Raw genomic sequence first — 16186 nt, 5'->3', positions numbered from 1 at the left:
GATCGATGCCACAGCCCAGCAGCCCACGTCAGGCCACAGCTAAAGGCCGTTGCTATTGGGCTAAACTCGCTTGTATACTGGTCTGCTATATGACGGCTTAGCGTAAAACAATATGATTCATTCAGGCTAACTACGCAGACTTGTTTTTGAAGTCACGGCCATCGACACACTAACTTCAGCCACGACTAAGACTCGACCGTTATGAGATACGAACGTCATCCACAAATAGACTAAGCTAACAGGCCAGAGAAAACTATTCTTTATTCAGTTCTTGTGTCAAGTGAGTTCGTACGTCAAGACAATTTTATAGTATAGAGAGGTTACATAAAACCCCCATTGCCGAGCTTCCTCTTTGTGCGGCACTTTAACTCGTGATCCCCCGTGAATCAATCGAGAAAGACAAAATTGCATTCCACTACAGAAACGAGTTCAGACTATAATAGCGATTGTTTTATAAACAAACTGGATAGCACGTTAAAAAGAAGCAAAACAATTGATTATAGCATAAACAGTACGTCTTATTCTATGTTACTTGTAACGCTTCGAAACCATTTGGCGAACAATTCTCGGAAAAATGCGAAGACTAGATGCACCCTTTCTCACAAACGGGCACAGCCGCTGAAAAAAAAAGTCAAATTCATTACATCTCGATTACGTACACAAATTCCTGGGCTGTGTATGCAGTACTGCGGCTTATGTTGAGCGTATTATCAATATTAGAATACAATTTTTATCGGTCTCGGTGCCAGCCACAGAGCAAGCATCCCTATTTTGCGTCGAGGTCCATTTCTGGTGGTTTTATGATGGGTGACCTGAGTCACCGGCAGCAACAATAGGACCAAATGCAGAATGTGAAGGCCACAATGTGTAAAGCGATTTTTGTGTATTATCGTATCCTGCATTCCTTGACCCCATCAAATGCCTCATCGACTTGAATCACTGCAGACTCGCTAGTTGAAAGATGACTTCTGCGAAGTTCCCAATAGCCTTTTCATAACTCAATGAACTTAGGTTTTTAGCCACAGACTTTTAGAGACAACAGACCTTTAGACACTTTAACAGCCAGCGTTACCCAGTGGTCACCGACACACGTAGCTTTTTTCATTTCTGACAAATTCGTATGTTTATGATACTGTATAGATTGTTCTGTTTAGTGATAGGTATTGAAAAGGTATTCCTATAATAATCTACTTAGAAATTTCCTTTCTAACAATGCACGATACCAACTGTGTGTACTTACCTGCGCTTAATCAAATTAATTTACCCTGTATATTAATTGCACGTTGCACGTCGCCTTACGAGACTGATTGGCGTCAACAATTCTACGTTAATGTCTGTAATGCGGACCGCTCGAGTGCCAAGCCAATGCAGGGAACCCACCGTAGCGTGCTCGCCATGAACCTGCTGACTGCCTCGAACGGAGCAAAAGTGGCAGACATTAGTAGCGTCTTAGACGGCTGACTGCAACGGCTCAGATAACGTCAGTTAATCCAAACCCAGAAACCTGATTGAAGCGACTTCGATGTAGGTCGAATTACCACATTTTATTAAGTCGTGCTATTAATGGCATCAATCTACTGTAACTCTGGTAAAGCAGATGTCTGGGAAACAGGTATCGAAAAAGGTATAATCGTCATGCATATGGATGTTCTATGAGTACATAAACAACTTCTGGCGAATACTGTTGGGGACGTTGTTTACCTATTTAGCATATATTCGTTAAGCTAGAAAAAAACAAGCGTCATGTCTAGCGCTGTACAGGAATTGGTGACATTTGCCGGTCCGCTGTAGACATTCTGTATACGTTCCATAATGGTAGCTCGTATATTTAATGCAAGATGTTTACTGACTAGTTTAAACAGAAGCATTTCTGCTATCATGTTTGACAAAATGTGATATTTCTCTATTTGTCGGCCAAACTTTATCCTTAAAAAAGTTACTTCACTGTCAGATGCCTCGTTTAACGCAGCAACATGTACGATTCGACTTAATACACTCGTGCAAACGACAGCTATTAACACCTCTGTATAACCATTCAGATAAGAAAAGCACGTCGAACAGGAAGCCTCATGTGCCTGACGCTTTGCTGAACGCTTATTGTCTTTCGATATCGGAGCTGTAGAATTTCAGTGGATTTCGCGCGGTTGAACAAATCGTTAGACCGGCCATCTCGTCGTCATTGAGTCTAGGCAGACTTCGAAAAAATTCGGGCCACTTACCAGCCCTCAGCTGCATGCAACATGAACCGTCATATCGACGATATACCTAAAAGTGCGTTTCTGGTGGACGCATATATGGGTTTTTGGCTAGCTTCTATACCGAAGCGATGGACAAACACCAAATGGCAATAATAGTATTTAAGGAAAATCGTAGGACGATTAATTATTCTCTCGTTATTAAGAATTTTTTGCATTATTGATTTGACCTCGGTGCGCAAGGCTATCGCACAACAGTTTTAAATCATTCTGTGGGTAAAGTTCACGGTGACGGTCAACCCCATTATTTAAATACCGCCTCTGGTGGAGAATGCCTGCATACGGATAATCGACAGGTGAGTACTTTATCTGCTTCGTGTGTAGGTCACACCAAAGCGGCTGATAAAAGTAGGTTCGTAGACAATAGACATATTTGGGTGTGTACAATTAAACCGGATCGAACTCTTTACAGAAACTGAGTAAGGTGTGCTAAAGGCACGAAACGTTTTTAGTGAGATATGACGCCAGCTAAAGATATTTTGCGGCTCTTGTGAAAATCGGGGCCGAATCTCCTAGACAACGATTCTAACGATAAAATAGAGTGCGAAGTGTGAAGTTCGTAACACTGCTAACTCGCACTCAGTGTGCCTATGCGCATATGTTAATTTAATTATTGAAGTGAGGTCTAGTCTGGGGGGCCACTTCCAGCTACTTGTACGTTAGGTACAGATTCTCGCAAATGTTAAGCACGTCAAACATGACATGCCCAGCAGCTGTGTGGAACGCGCGCTGATGAATGATTATGTCGAATCAAGCCAAAGTTGGCTGATGATATGACGCACTCTACCCTAGGCATTAGGGAACTCATTTTAACGAGGGCTTCACACGGAATGGATCGCAGTAAATGCCCGTTACAATAGCAGCCGTACATTCTGTAACGCACAAGCAGCATTTCATGTTTCTAGATGCTCATGCTGCGTAAAAATAGAATTCTGTAAAAGACATGCATAATTACATCACTTAGCGTATTGTATGCTGGACTATTCTAAATGACTCATTCTAAATATCCATTTCTAAAATGAGAACTACAAAGACCCACTCTTTGTCGCTGTCTACTATGAACGATATGCTTTAGGCGGATCAGCTGACCGAGGAGCAAATCGCCGAATTCAAGGAGGCTTTCAGCCTGTTCGATAAAGACGGTGATGGCACAATTACGACCAAGGAACTAGGGACCGTCATGCGGTCCCTCGGCCAGAACCCTACTGAGGCTGAGCTTCAAGACATGATCAACGAGGTCGACGCTGACGGTGAGTTCTCGAAGTATATTACACATTGAAATAATCACTTTTCCGTACATCAACTAATCAGAAACAGTTGGGTGTTAATAAGAACTAATTGCTTGGCGAACGATGTATTCAGATTTTGTATTAATCTAATAATAAATAATGTAAAGGTTGAGTGGGTAAGGCCTGTGTTCACTCAACTTGTATGTACTTCGCTTGTAACTTTTTTTCTCTACAAAATATTTAGCATCAAAAACGAATAAGCCTAAATGCGCATAATCTATTTTACTTATGAATTACTCTCACCAGTATGATTGCCACTGCTTCATAGTATTCTATCTTTGTATAGCACGATATCGGAATTTGCCCTCTCGGCTGTACTTTGTAAGTGTTTCTCGTTGTTTGACACGTTTAGAGCCATTCTTCAGCCGTACCCGGTGAAATAATAGCACGAGTTTTGAAAGAGCAGAGGATGCAAGCAGATATTTCCTTATTCATTCACTCTTCTCCACGATTTATGACATGCTTCGCTCGCTGCCGGTGAACCATAGTGCTTTTCCCACTAAGCGCCCATGCTTCATATGAAGCCCTGACGATTTTCAAAGCTACTACCAGTAGCTAGCAATGGTAGCAAACAACTCGCATATTCTCTATCCCTCATATTTTTCTTTCTAGCTATTCATAAACAGAACCAGCTATAGGTTTCGTCGTTGAGTCATAAAACGTCGGAAGTCGCGAGTTTCATGTCCCCTATGGATCCGCGCCCACGTGATGTAGATCCGAACGCAGTTGTCTAGACAGAGAGTCCAGGGTAGTTCCGTCACTCCATTCAATAGCACCACCACCAACAACGACGGCACCTGGCTGCTCACTGCCACTCTCCAGTCTGTTTCCCCATAGTGGCCACCCCATAGCAGCTTGCCCCTATTCTAGTTCCTGAACGAATTTTTCTACGCCATACACTCCATAGAGCCCTCGCACTTCGTCGATCGGGCCTGGTTGCTGCTGTGCCTACTATGTGCGAGAGAGGTCTAGTGTAACCACACTTGACAGGCAATAATAGCCCGCTGCTTCTGAAGAAAGCTGCACTTAGAATGTAGGTGAAACATGGAAGGGGTCAGCGTCACGGAAGAGTACTAATGATAGAACAAACCCTTAAATGATTTTATATTTCCCCGTTTTTATCTGCCCCATTTAACGGATTAAACCACTGTATTTTTATAATATCAAACTCGTAATAGACGTATGTCAGCTGGGTCGGTGAAGTTTGTAGGCAAGCAAATCACGAAACTCAAGGGCCGTAAATATTGAAGAGTTGCGAGATAGACAATGTTTACTCGCTTCAAAATAAGATTTTTGTCATAGTCAGGTGGAGGTTTGCTAGAGCTAGATGCGAAAATTGGATCATAGTATACACGTCGTTTAAAATTTGACAAAAAAATCAGAAAGAGAACGGATGAGGTAAAAAACATAACTGCAATGCAATACGTTTGAGCGTATTTTTTTGTCCATATGTGTAACTTTTGCCGTTATGTTAGATCCTAAAGATGAGTATGTCGGCCACTAAGACGTAGTATTTCGAGTTGCTTCATTTTACTTTTGCCACGACGATGCAATCCAGAATATTTATTTCGTATATGGTGAGAACTCTATTATGAGTTATAATATTAACAATAGAGTTCTCACCATATACGAAATAAATATTTAAATAAATAATAAAGAAATAAATAGAAAAAAATATAAGAAATAAATAAAATACAATAAAAAAATCTTATACATCTGTCTTTAAAGTTGGATTAAAACGACCCTTGCTGGGTCGAAGATGAAGCACATTTAGGATCCGATTCTGAAACTACCAAGCAACTCATTAGTAGGTCTTTCAATTATGAAGTTCTCGTTATTTGAACCGCATTTATTCCGAATTATTTATTTGGTAGCTTTTTGCCTTCGATGAATGAGAAAAGAATATCGAACATGCCGTTGGCGTACCTATATTCAAAGCGTATATATATATATATATATACGCTTATATACGTATATATCCCTTTTTCGACAATTCCACCTTTTTCGGAATTATTGACTCCCTGATACGAATGCGTTATACAGAATAATTCTATTTAAATCGACATGTTGACCCCTCCGTTTAAACTCTTCATCGCTATTTACAACAAGTAGCTTGCCCGTTACCAACGATCGCTGACTAAGGCTAGCCTCTTTGATACGAACTTATCGCTGTGAGATCCGAGCATGTTTTTCACGAACAGATGCGCCCGTCCTTCCTCAAAAAAAGCTTATTCATGAAGCACAGAAGACATAACGCTCGAAGGTCTAAACAGCTTTGTCGTGCTGCGAATGCTGAGTAGGAAAGCTTCGGTGATAAATAATGAGACACAATCTACAGGCGCTTGTGCAAATTTAAGACGCAACTGCTATTCAAGCAATAACATTAGGGGTCGTTTTATTGCAACACAGACCTTCCTAAACACACAGCCCCGAGTAACAAATAACAACTGATGCCGCACATTGTCTGCTGGCGAAGGTCGCTATCGGCCCTGACCGTTATACTAACACTTGTATTAATATTCGATGACCAGGATAGTTCCGAAATCTGGGTATTGAAAATATAGGTGACAGTATGGCAGCAGGATCGGACAGCTATTTACACGTTTGATGGCCGTAGTGTCTAATCGCGTCGCGATCAAGGGAAAATCAAACTCGTAACAGGCGCATTGTTCGACTAAACGGACAAGAAGAACGCAGAACTTGCTAAAGCTGTCCCGGCAGCGTTGTGTCACGCAGAACATAATGCTCCTAGTAAGGGATCACAATTGGGCAGGTACTATGCTAGGCGACGCGCTGCTGATTGAAGAATTTTCACATTTATCTTACTAAGGAACGCAATTCCAAGGATCAGAAACTTCATTGAGGCGAGTTATCTGTATAGCTGCAATAACTGCATGAATTCTCTCTATTGATTTCGTCCGGGCTTTAAGCACACGAGGCTTTTTGTGACGAAACAGGAGAAAGTTAGTCACTGTCGTCAAACTGGTTAATTAGATTATTGGACAAGCTAACTAGCTCTAACGTAATTACACGATGTAAGTCTCTACCGCATTAGACTATGCTACGGTAAGGTTGCGAAACCTGAAACTCACTCACTTAATCGCCTGACGATTTTGCTTAGTCCCAAAGTTCTGAATGCCCCCGGTGTACCGCTAGTGTCATTTGAAGACATTCAGGTGTTGTAACTTTTTCGTTATTTAGAGCTTTTGCAGCGTTTGTTTTTCCATGAACGGTATCAACTCGACTGCTATACATTTTCTCTTTCCTGTATTTTTGCTGATGAACTTTTTTCAGTTAGCCAACGGTGGTCATGTTAATTTATTGAGTAACAACAATAATAATACTACAATGAGAAATGACTTGAAAGCCGTACGATAGCGTTCTTAACGTGCCGTTCGCTGACACTCCTGTATATCTACAGTCAACAGTATCACCAACAGATATTAATATTACTTGTCATGGTGGCTGGTTTAGTCTCGTACAGTGCAGCCTGATTAGAGCCAAACAGAAAGCTAAAATACTGCCTAAGAACGACGTTCATAGCAGAAGCAGGAGCGCAAATATGAAAGTTACTGGAAGATACTGATAACAACGCTAGCCGAATCGAGTGGTAACTGGTCGAAGTTAGTCGTAGTTAGCAGCGTGCTGGTTTGAGCTTACTGTCGTCATTTTGCCGGCTAACCTTCTATTCTTTCGCGTCCTTCACCTGCAGTTGCCACTGGCTCAACCAGCGTTGCTGAGTTGTCCTACTCTTCCTGACAAACAAACAATGAAGATAGTCTTCTTTTGCCTGTCCCTTCTTCTGACCTCTAGCCCCTATCCGTAAGGTCTTTCCCTTCATCGACTTCTTCTTCGTGCTAGTGCAGTCGCACGTCTTCTGCCAGTGGAGTCAGCCTGAATTCCGATACAGTTAGAACAGCAAGGGTGCCACGTAGAAGGGGCTAATAACTTTAAGCTATTTAACCTAAATGCGATGCGTCCTAACGGGTCTGTGAAGAAAAGGCCGGGCTCCATGAGCTGTACGTGGTGCTAATACTATTATGACTGCTGCTACAGTCTTCGGCTGGAATATGGCCATAGGAGGTGTGCAGCGGAGGGTGCTGGAAGTACAACTGCTGCTGGCGTAGCTCGTTTTTTTGCGGTATCAGGATCACGTGTACGTAATGGCTAACCGTTAATTTAGGCGTGTAAAGCGCCCAACCGAGGTTCAACCCGTCCAGAATGGATGTCGGCAATATCTCGCTGGCTTGCTCTCTCCTACTGCAGAGGCTGCTGTCGTAATTGCTCTAGCTCGACGATGGTTGCTGATCTTCGTTCATGCGCACACCACAGAGTCCCCCGCACCATCGCGCCCAACCCAGTGAACACGTACTGTTGGTCCGCGTGCCAGAAGCTCTAAACGCAGAAGGTAGGTTGCCCCGGAGAGCAAACACCCCGTAGTGTATGAGCGAATGGGGCGCGCAGCTTTTACTTAAAGCAGCGCCAACAGTTTGTATCGCGTCGCGGTGTCTAGTCTTAGTAGCAATGGTAGTAGGGGTTCGTTCATTGATATACAACAGGAATCGCCACTTCCAGCGTCTGCAATGGCTAGTGAAGCTTCTAAACGGTCGCACAGCTAGTATTACATGTACGTATTGCGGTCTCCGTAGCGAGGAGAGCGGTGACAACTAAAGGCCTTACTTTTACTCTATCAACACACTTGCCTTCCCTCCGACGGTTTACCATATATGTGTATAATGCACAACTTTAACAATAGAAACAGCAGCTGGAGCAGAGTACTCCTTTGGGATTTGTAGCTTGCTGGGCTGCTTCGATAACTCTTTGCATGGCTATGACTGACCTTGCTGCTAAGCCTGAACCGGTAGCACCGTCCTGAAACGCCAGTTGGAACGGCACCCGCACGTATACAAGCACAAAAAGGGTCATCAAAGCGCAAGAAGAAAAGACACAAAGGGTTAGAGCATCCACTTTTACCTCTCGCAGCAGACCTTATCTCCCCCGTTGCCATCTTTGCTACGTCTGGTGCTAAGTCTGCCAGCACTGCGCACCCCGAAACAGTGTCTACTACCGACGTTCGTGCGCAATGTGTGGGGGAGGCGCTGCCGTCACTTTAATTTAACATTTTATCCCGATTTTGCTCGGCCGCGTACAGTGTAGGGAGCCAACACTGCGTTTGTCTGTGAGAACGATGTGAAGCAGACATGAGTCCGCATCACATCAACACCAATATAAAGTCACCAACAACACAAACTCGCCCCAGCTATGGTGACGTTCAAACTGCAACAGTAGGTGCAATCTAGTAGTTCAGCTGGCCAATTTATCAGCCGTTAGTCAACCTCAAGGCTAGACAGAGCCAGTCAACCGCGTAAACAGCTACCTATCCGACCCAGTCGTTACTTGCGCGTTAGGCATTTACAACACCCCAGCAATGGCCGCCGTCTGTTACTGCTGAAACGGCCACACTAAAGCAAAACGGCAGACCGGTTAGTGTGGTAATTTTTTAAAATAGGAGAACGAGTAAGAGGTGGAGTAGTAGAATTGTGGGAGAGTGCCATTCGTGAGTTTAAATTGCAGGATGGTGTTTTTCGTCCTGCTTTGCATGTCTGCTTTAATAACTTGGCTGGCTCGCTTACCTCTTTTGAAGCTCCTGGGCGTACATCTCTCAACCAGCCAGTCATTTCTTCCATAAACTATGATAATGCTAACGTAACAACTAACTCGCTGAAGAACTTTGTTTAGTTTGCTAGTCTTTTGGGGATTGCTGACAAAGGCTCTGGGAGACGTACAGCCATTGTAAGGCGCAAAGACGGTGCACGATAAAAACATGAAGGACCAAGACATAGTGGACAAGTAGATGACAAAACCCCAACGTTTTTGACGTCCGCGCTACCGTTTGGCGCCTCGGCTAAGGCGAACAAAACAGTGCAGAAAAGTAAGATAAAAACCAATTTCTGTAGAGGAAATAGCAGCAGCGGTTACAGTAGTAGTGACAAGAAGAAAAGGAACATAATTAGAAGAGCCCATTTACGCTTATTGGCCTAAGCAATGGATTGGTGGAGCTTGGTGACAGTTGAAGGTCGCAAAGGAACATACGCCCTTGAAAAGTAGGTACGTCCAGAAAGATCCTAGTATCGGTTGGAAAAGTGGGGAGCAGGGCTAAGTGTAGACCTCTGTCTTACGTTTTGCACGGGGTCCATGTAAAGGTACAAGATCGTTGGCGGCCTTTGTGGCCACCGTTGCTGTTACTGCAGTCACCTACCCGTTTGTCTAATGTTTGTTAATGGCATTCCCACTTACTCGGTGAGCTGACGGTAGCTGGTCCAACTGTGGGTGTTGAAAGCAATGTTTTGCGTGGTTGGTTCTCCTGCTTTTCTCGTTCGCCGGCTAGAGTCATAAATTAGTATATTTGGCTGAGTGATATAAAGTGCTGCTATACAATAAGAGAAACAAACGGGAGGTGCGAAGGCATTCAGTGGCGTTGAGTACCAATGCCACGCGGTGCCTATGGGGATTAGTCCTATGTCGGCCTGAAGATACTTAGAAGACAGCTCGGTCAACTGAATTTTTACGTCATTCATAGCTGAAATGTTCAAACCACATTCGTGGTCAACCCGAACACCCATATATGGAAATTCCGCCCGGCATCTTTGGGTGGGTCAGGTGGAAAGCCGATTCGACGCGGGTACACTAATGAAAGTACGATGAGTCTATAGCATTCGCCTCCTGTGAAACCTCCTTAATATGCTTGCGTTTGCCTAATGAGTTGATTTGTTGATGTGGGTGTTGACTACCGACCTGGGTTGCTTCGGGTCGCGACGCAGTGATGTTAACTTGGATAGTGGGGTCACCAAAAGGAGAGCCCTTACAGCAGCGGAGAAGATGCAACTTACCAAAAACGGCCGAACTCATTGCATTTGCTTTGGTTTCGCACACCTCTGCTAGTTCCTGCGCATGCACGATGGGTGTGGGGTGACACTAAATTGGCAAGTATTGCCTACAATGGCGTACCACACGCGCGTGGAGTGGTCCTGTATAAAAGAATTCAGTCCAATGGAAATGCCTACCATACAGCGTAATATCTAGCAAAAAAGACAATCAAAATAGCATCACCGTACAGTTTGTATGCAGGAGTGGCGGCGGTAGGGGCACTCAGAAGACACTGCATGCAGAGTGCTTTCCATGCAGCAGAAGCAAAATGCTGTTGGCAGATGAACAAGCCGTTGTCCTTGAGTCGCCCGAAGGTCGCGCGCCGTATGCTTCATCTTACTATTCAGTAAACAGCGGAACATCCAAAGAGGAGAACGTTAAGCCGCAAAGGTGAAACATAACTTAGAGGAACAAATCGAGCCGACACGCAAACGCAGCTCGTTTTGTGTAAGGAGGCTGTCTGTCCATGCACTAACCATTCACTTCGCGTATATAACATACAAGTATGATGTGTTGTCGTCTACACTGAAATGTTGGATTGACGTGACGCATTACTCTTGTCGACTAGTAACTATCATTTAATAAGAACTCTTGCAGTCGACCTTGAAGAAGTCAGATGAAAAAAGCGCGACTGCACTCAATCGTGGCCTCTTTTGAATTCATTTAGACCATTTAGACAAGTTTTCATTGGTATCGACGAAAATTACCCCATGGTAAATGGTATCAGAATAAACATAGTCGATTGAAATGTCTGTAAAAGCGAAATCAATGAAGAAGAAGTTTTTGCCCGCTCAAGGATCTCATCGACACACGCGACAAGGCCATGGTTCAAAACCGAAAATTTCCAATTCCTACGACTATTATAGTGAATTATTGCACTGCCGCAATACTGCTTGGTAGTTTGTTTGGTTCGTGTTTCTATTGCCCATTGCATCGCCCGCCACTATGCTTCAAACGTTGCTAAAACAACTTATACGAGGTGGTCAACAAACCGACAACGCACTGATAACAGGCTTAAATGGTAGGCGCGTCAGCTGCTAATTTGGCTATTATTTACGACGACTACGCGCTCAGAGTTACGAGCGCCGATTGCAGTTTGTCTTTTTCCTTTAAGGTTCAGCCTAGTCAAGCCATTGAATGAATACTCGTATTCTGCGTGATGCTGCGTCATTCTGGTAATTGCCTTGAGGCCCATTGCAAACGTAGTTTACAACGAGAAATACTGAGCTAATGGCGTACCTGCAGTTGTAACTAGCTTAATAGATGGTGAAAAATGGAAGTAGGGAGTTAGCGACGTGAACAGTTTTTTTTTATTAACTAAAACATTATTTTGGATGCAGTAGGGTCTCAGATCTGCTTCTCTGACTGCTTCCGACCTCAATGTAGCGGTAACAGTCGCGGCAGGCCGAGTTAACGTTTCTTCTGATGCTAACGTGGATGAGAAGCAACAGAGGGTCTCCCTAAGTTTTTCATGGTGATTAAAACACAGTCTTAGCCATATGCGGAGGGATAAAGCGTGCTGCTGGTGGTCGTCTTGAACGTGTCTATCAAAGCTAATTTAATCTACTGAGTTTTTTTCCCAAAATAAATGTCGGCAAAACGATAACACTGCTGAACAGTAGAGTGAATAACCAGCAACCACTGCGGGGTGATGAAGCCCCTAGACTAGTCCGAGAACTGTCTGAATCTTATTTCCTGTGTATGGTCCAGCCGCAAGCAGTGCTATCCGATAAGTATTCCGCAATCAGTGCAAAGCTATTTAAGAGGGGTATGATTAGATTTTGTTGTTTTTGCGTCCTTCATAAGTAGTTCTTTTTGTAGTTTTTTTGTAGAAAACTTGCTGAAGCGCCTTGTCGTATTTTACTTAGAGTGTAGATATGCCATTTTTGTTTAGACAATGCTGGTAAGTTATCGGGTAGACCTGCTCAGGTAACAATTGGTATAATATAAGTACAAAATGCTGCGATTTGATTTAAAAGTAATTTACGTAGTTCCTTGCAGTACTAAATGTTTCCTCCTTCTTTTTACTGCATTTGCGTTTCAGGTAACGGCACTATTGACTTTCCAGAGTTTCTCACGATGATGGCGCGTAAAATGAAGGACACCGACTCCGAGGAGGAGATCCGGGAAGCTTTTAGGGTTTTTGATAAAGACGGAAATGGGTAAGTTTTAATATCACCCTATGACACCTGAGTGTACAGCTCAACCGACCAAGCCATTCGCGGATAGCTCTCGATATGCTGCTCTAATAACCTTCCTATCGAGACCTCCTAGTCGTTGGCCCATCCCGGCTTGGGTGCTACCCTCCTCTATTTCTGTGCTTTGAAAAGAGCAGTATATGTGAGTGGGTGCACCGTTGTGAACTACGGGTTATGTCGAAAAGTCACTCAAATGCTGTGCAAAGCCTTACTTTGGTCTTGACTTGTGACTGTCAACTAAGGTCCCTGTAAATACCAGTTAAAGGCGCTCCAAAGTGCTTTCCGTTCCTTTTTCTTAAAAGAGAAGCAAAAGACAGCTTTTTGCTACTCGACTGCCACTACTTAAAGTGCGTCTTTAATACTAAACGTATACAGACATATGTGTGATCCAGGTGATGCTTCATACACTGAAAAGGATAAGTCGTGCTTAGAAAGAACATTTATTTTCGCTGCTAATATTACAAAAGTCACATTGATTTGTTGACCGGTAATACTAATTATCTAAAAGGCTATCTTATGCTCGACGCTTATTTTATGTGCATCCAGGCTTAAAATTTTTGACAAAATCTCAAAGATTCAAGATGGCTGACGATAGGCGAGAGTTCGCAATTTCTTTTCTCGGACATTTAATGGTTTATTTCACCCCATTAGCGTAAGGTGCATGTTTCAAGCTCAAATGCCGTCCATAAGCTGCTTCGATAACTTGTTGAACCCAGTAGAAGGCGAAGTCAATAGTAGATGTTGCAAATGTGTTCTTTTTGTCACCTGAAACATTCACCGTTGGGGCTCCGATTCGACATAAAGCTTTGTTCACCACACAACGAAATTGTAAAGGAATTAATTCGCCTTCCAAACTAACGGTAGGTGAAGTGAATGGAAAAAGAAAATTCGAAAGAAAAACATGATTACTGTTTGACTAACCAAGTGCAAGACACTTACATTGTAATCTCGTATCTGTTATTTCTGTTGCTATCCTTACATACTTCCATACTGCATAATATTTTTTTTATGTCATTCGGCCGTAATCCTGAAGTATCCTTACCCCCTAAAGGTGACCTTGCTCTTTTCGTCAAAGTTGAATAAGCCTTTGGCGACGATGCTACATCGATAGCAAGATGATTATATTGACATGTCAGTAGCGACTCTTTTCTGCTACCACCACTGTTATTTCTCGCACTGTTGCTATATTTATGCGATGATGACGACGCTTGGCTGTAGTCACTACAAAAGGCGTGTACCGGTCAGCCTTTCACGGGCTGGTGCGGTTTTTCCTGTATTTAGTTGACTGGTTAGTGGATAAGTGTAGCCCAGTGTAGCAGTTTTAACAGAGATAGTCCCGGTAAGTAGTGTCGCTTGTTGTATCATGAAAATAATTCGGCTGCATTGCATCACTGCGCGGTTCGTCACCTTCTACAGAGACATCAGCGGCTAATGGGCGGATCGTTGTTGTCTGCTACTAATATTACGTCGGCTGCTATAGCCACTATTTATGTGTGGCGATGTCCAGAGGACCGCTGCAAGGTGCATCCATTCTGCTAGTACTAGTAGTAGTGGGTCCGGCCGTGCTATAGTGCAATCGAGTCGGGGCTAGATCATGATGATAAAAATAAAATGTGGACGAATGTGTTGTCGAAGCCGGCATAAGTTTTGCTGATTTCCTTAATAAACTAGAGGCTATACGGACCAAAACTCAATCGTGGCTGCAGCAATGATCGGCCTTGACCGTATCAAAGTGGTGCTGCGGCGATATTGATGTCGTTCGGCTGGCTTAAACACCTAACATCCGTTCGTGTCGTTGTTTCCATAACTAGTGCTGACGTAGCCAGCTTCGTCTAGACCCACATTTGTTCCTTGCTTTCTCACACACAGTGTGAAGTTATCGTTGGCGGTCCTTTGGCGTTTCTGGGCTAAAGGAGGAGTCACTGACTTTTAGTACGATGAGGGGTGGCTTAGCAGCGAGCACGTTGCCGTGTCAAGTGGTTGTTAAGCCAGCACACGACGCCCACATGATTCGAAGGCAGGGTAATTTAATACAATAATAATTGTAAAAATAACTGCACTTTAAAGGGCATGTGTGACCGCTGACACAATTGTCTTGGTGGAGAACTTGTTTTATTTCTCAGAACTGTATAATGTTGAACGCGGCGGTGGCAGCTGAGCAACGTTAAGGTATTCACGTAACTCTTATTTTGTTGTCGTGGGAGAGTCCCCTCTCACCGAGCTTCACTTATGAGTTGACTAATCGTCCAGACTGAAAGGGATGACCAGTATGCTTGAGTATACGTTGGCACATAACAAGCAGCTACGAATGAAGACAGAACAGAATCGACAGTGGAAACAAAAATAAATGGCTTCATTACAGCGCACCGCTAACTGGAGTCGTCGGATTTTTCAAGCGAACAAGAAGCGTTCCTCGTTCTTTTTGTACGATCCACCGTAGCATTAATGCGAAGTTGAAACCAGAGCCAAGTTTTGTGCCATGCGCTGGAGCAGAAATGCATTTTGCACCCTCGAGGGTGCGGCTCTTCTCCGTTGTTACAATTTAGGAGACCGATTTCGATTCTTAGCAATTTTTATTTTTTTCTTGCTTTCTTCTATATCGAGTTTACTTTCAACTCGTGTGGACAGGCGGTTACAGTCAGCTAGCTGCCCACGCGAATGCAGCGTTTTTAAGGTTTCATCGTTACTATTACCGTTCTAGGCAAAGTGAATAGACCCGGGTTTATGAGGGGCTGGCAGAAGCAGATGTACAGAAATGACAACAGACTTTTCGATAGTGGACGAAGCATTAGAGACAGCGAGGCTTATCAAATTTCCTTCCTATTTCTAAAGTAGTACGACATACAGCAGAAGCGTTAACACGGCGGTCGGGGCAGTGGTCACTTCTCTTTTTACTCTCACATCTGCTTCTAAGCTGAAATCCAAAGCACGCTACCGGCGAGCTGGTCAACAAAACTGGCTAAACGAAGTAAAACAAAAGGCCATACGGCTAGGGCGCATAGACCGCTTAAGTTGGGATCGATAGGACGGATTGCATGACTTAGACGCTATTAGGTAGATAGCGGCATTCATTGGATATAACGCTTTGCGTCGACTCAACGGATTCACGGTCGTTGTCATGATCCAAGAAGAAACCCAGATTCCGTTTAAATATCTAATATTGCCGCATTTTCCTAAAATATTTTCCGGATATCGACATCGTACTATCTTTATATGTGGGTAGTCGGAAAAACTACCGTGTGTGAGTTTGCCTTGGTTTGTAATGCGACTTGGTTAGAGGAAGGTGGCAATTAAGTCCTATGGTGCGATGCTTCTCCTGCTTATTTTCTCGCTCACATATATATATATATATATATATATATATATATATATATATATATATATATATATATCACTTTCTCTATCAAAGAGAGAGGAAAGGAAATCTAGTTATAACCATTCATATTTTAGAAGGTTGTGGCTGTGATGATAATGTCACTGATGACCTTCAACGTCATGATTGTGTTAATCAATCGTG

The 16186-nt window shown here is 43.4% G+C and overlaps 1 protein-coding gene and 2 long non-coding RNA genes across 12 annotated transcripts in view; 1 reads left to right on the top strand and 2 right to left on the bottom strand.

The window, feature by feature from the left end:
* LOC111247609 (uncharacterized) overlaps positions 1 to 9506 on the bottom strand; it is a 39031-nt gene extending 29525 nt beyond the window's left edge. The window contains exon 1 of one of the 3 annotated variants that reach the window (XR_015324335.1): positions 8519 to 9506. This is a non-coding gene — a long non-coding RNA (uncharacterized LOC111247609). The remainder of the gene's footprint in view (positions 1 to 8518) is intronic. The other 2 variants (XR_015324334.1, XR_015324333.1) reach the window with 2 other exon arrangements.
* Positions 1 to 16186, top strand: part of LOC111247608 (calmodulin) — a 42748-nt gene that overhangs the window by 13371 nt on the left and 13191 nt on the right. For 2 of the 7 annotated variants that reach the window (XM_022798728.2, XM_086984334.1), the window contains exons 2-3: positions 3331 to 3505; positions 12516 to 12633. In XM_022798728.2, the coding sequence (XP_022654463.1) occupies positions 3331 to 3505; positions 12516 to 12633 (293 nt within the window). Of the gene's footprint in view, positions 1 to 2445; positions 2552 to 3330; positions 3506 to 7444; positions 7953 to 11337; positions 11493 to 11520; positions 11647 to 12038; positions 12240 to 12515; positions 12634 to 16186 lie in introns of those variants that run through there. The other 5 variants (XM_022798729.2, XM_086984332.1, XM_086984333.1 and 2 more) reach the window with 5 other exon arrangements.
* LOC147756748 (uncharacterized) lies at positions 13256 to 15284 on the bottom strand. 2 transcript variants are annotated; one of them, XR_015324357.1, is made up of 2 exons: positions 13712 to 15284; positions 13256 to 13523 (listed from the first exon to the last, which is right to left on the bottom strand). It is a non-coding gene; the product is annotated as an uncharacterized LOC147756748 (long non-coding RNA). The 2 variants fall into 2 exon arrangements; XR_015324358.1 differs by having other exon boundaries at positions 13256 to 13473.

The sequence above is a fragment of the Varroa destructor genome, unplaced genomic scaffold (assembly GCF_002443255.2).
Source record: "Varroa destructor unplaced genomic scaffold, Vdes_3.0 BEIS01000003.1, whole genome shotgun sequence".
NCBI classification, from domain to species: domain Eukaryota; kingdom Metazoa; phylum Arthropoda; class Arachnida; order Mesostigmata; family Varroidae; genus Varroa; species Varroa destructor.
The sequence above is the reverse complement of the archived record's forward strand: the minus strand, read 5'-3'. Positions and strand labels throughout refer to the sequence as shown.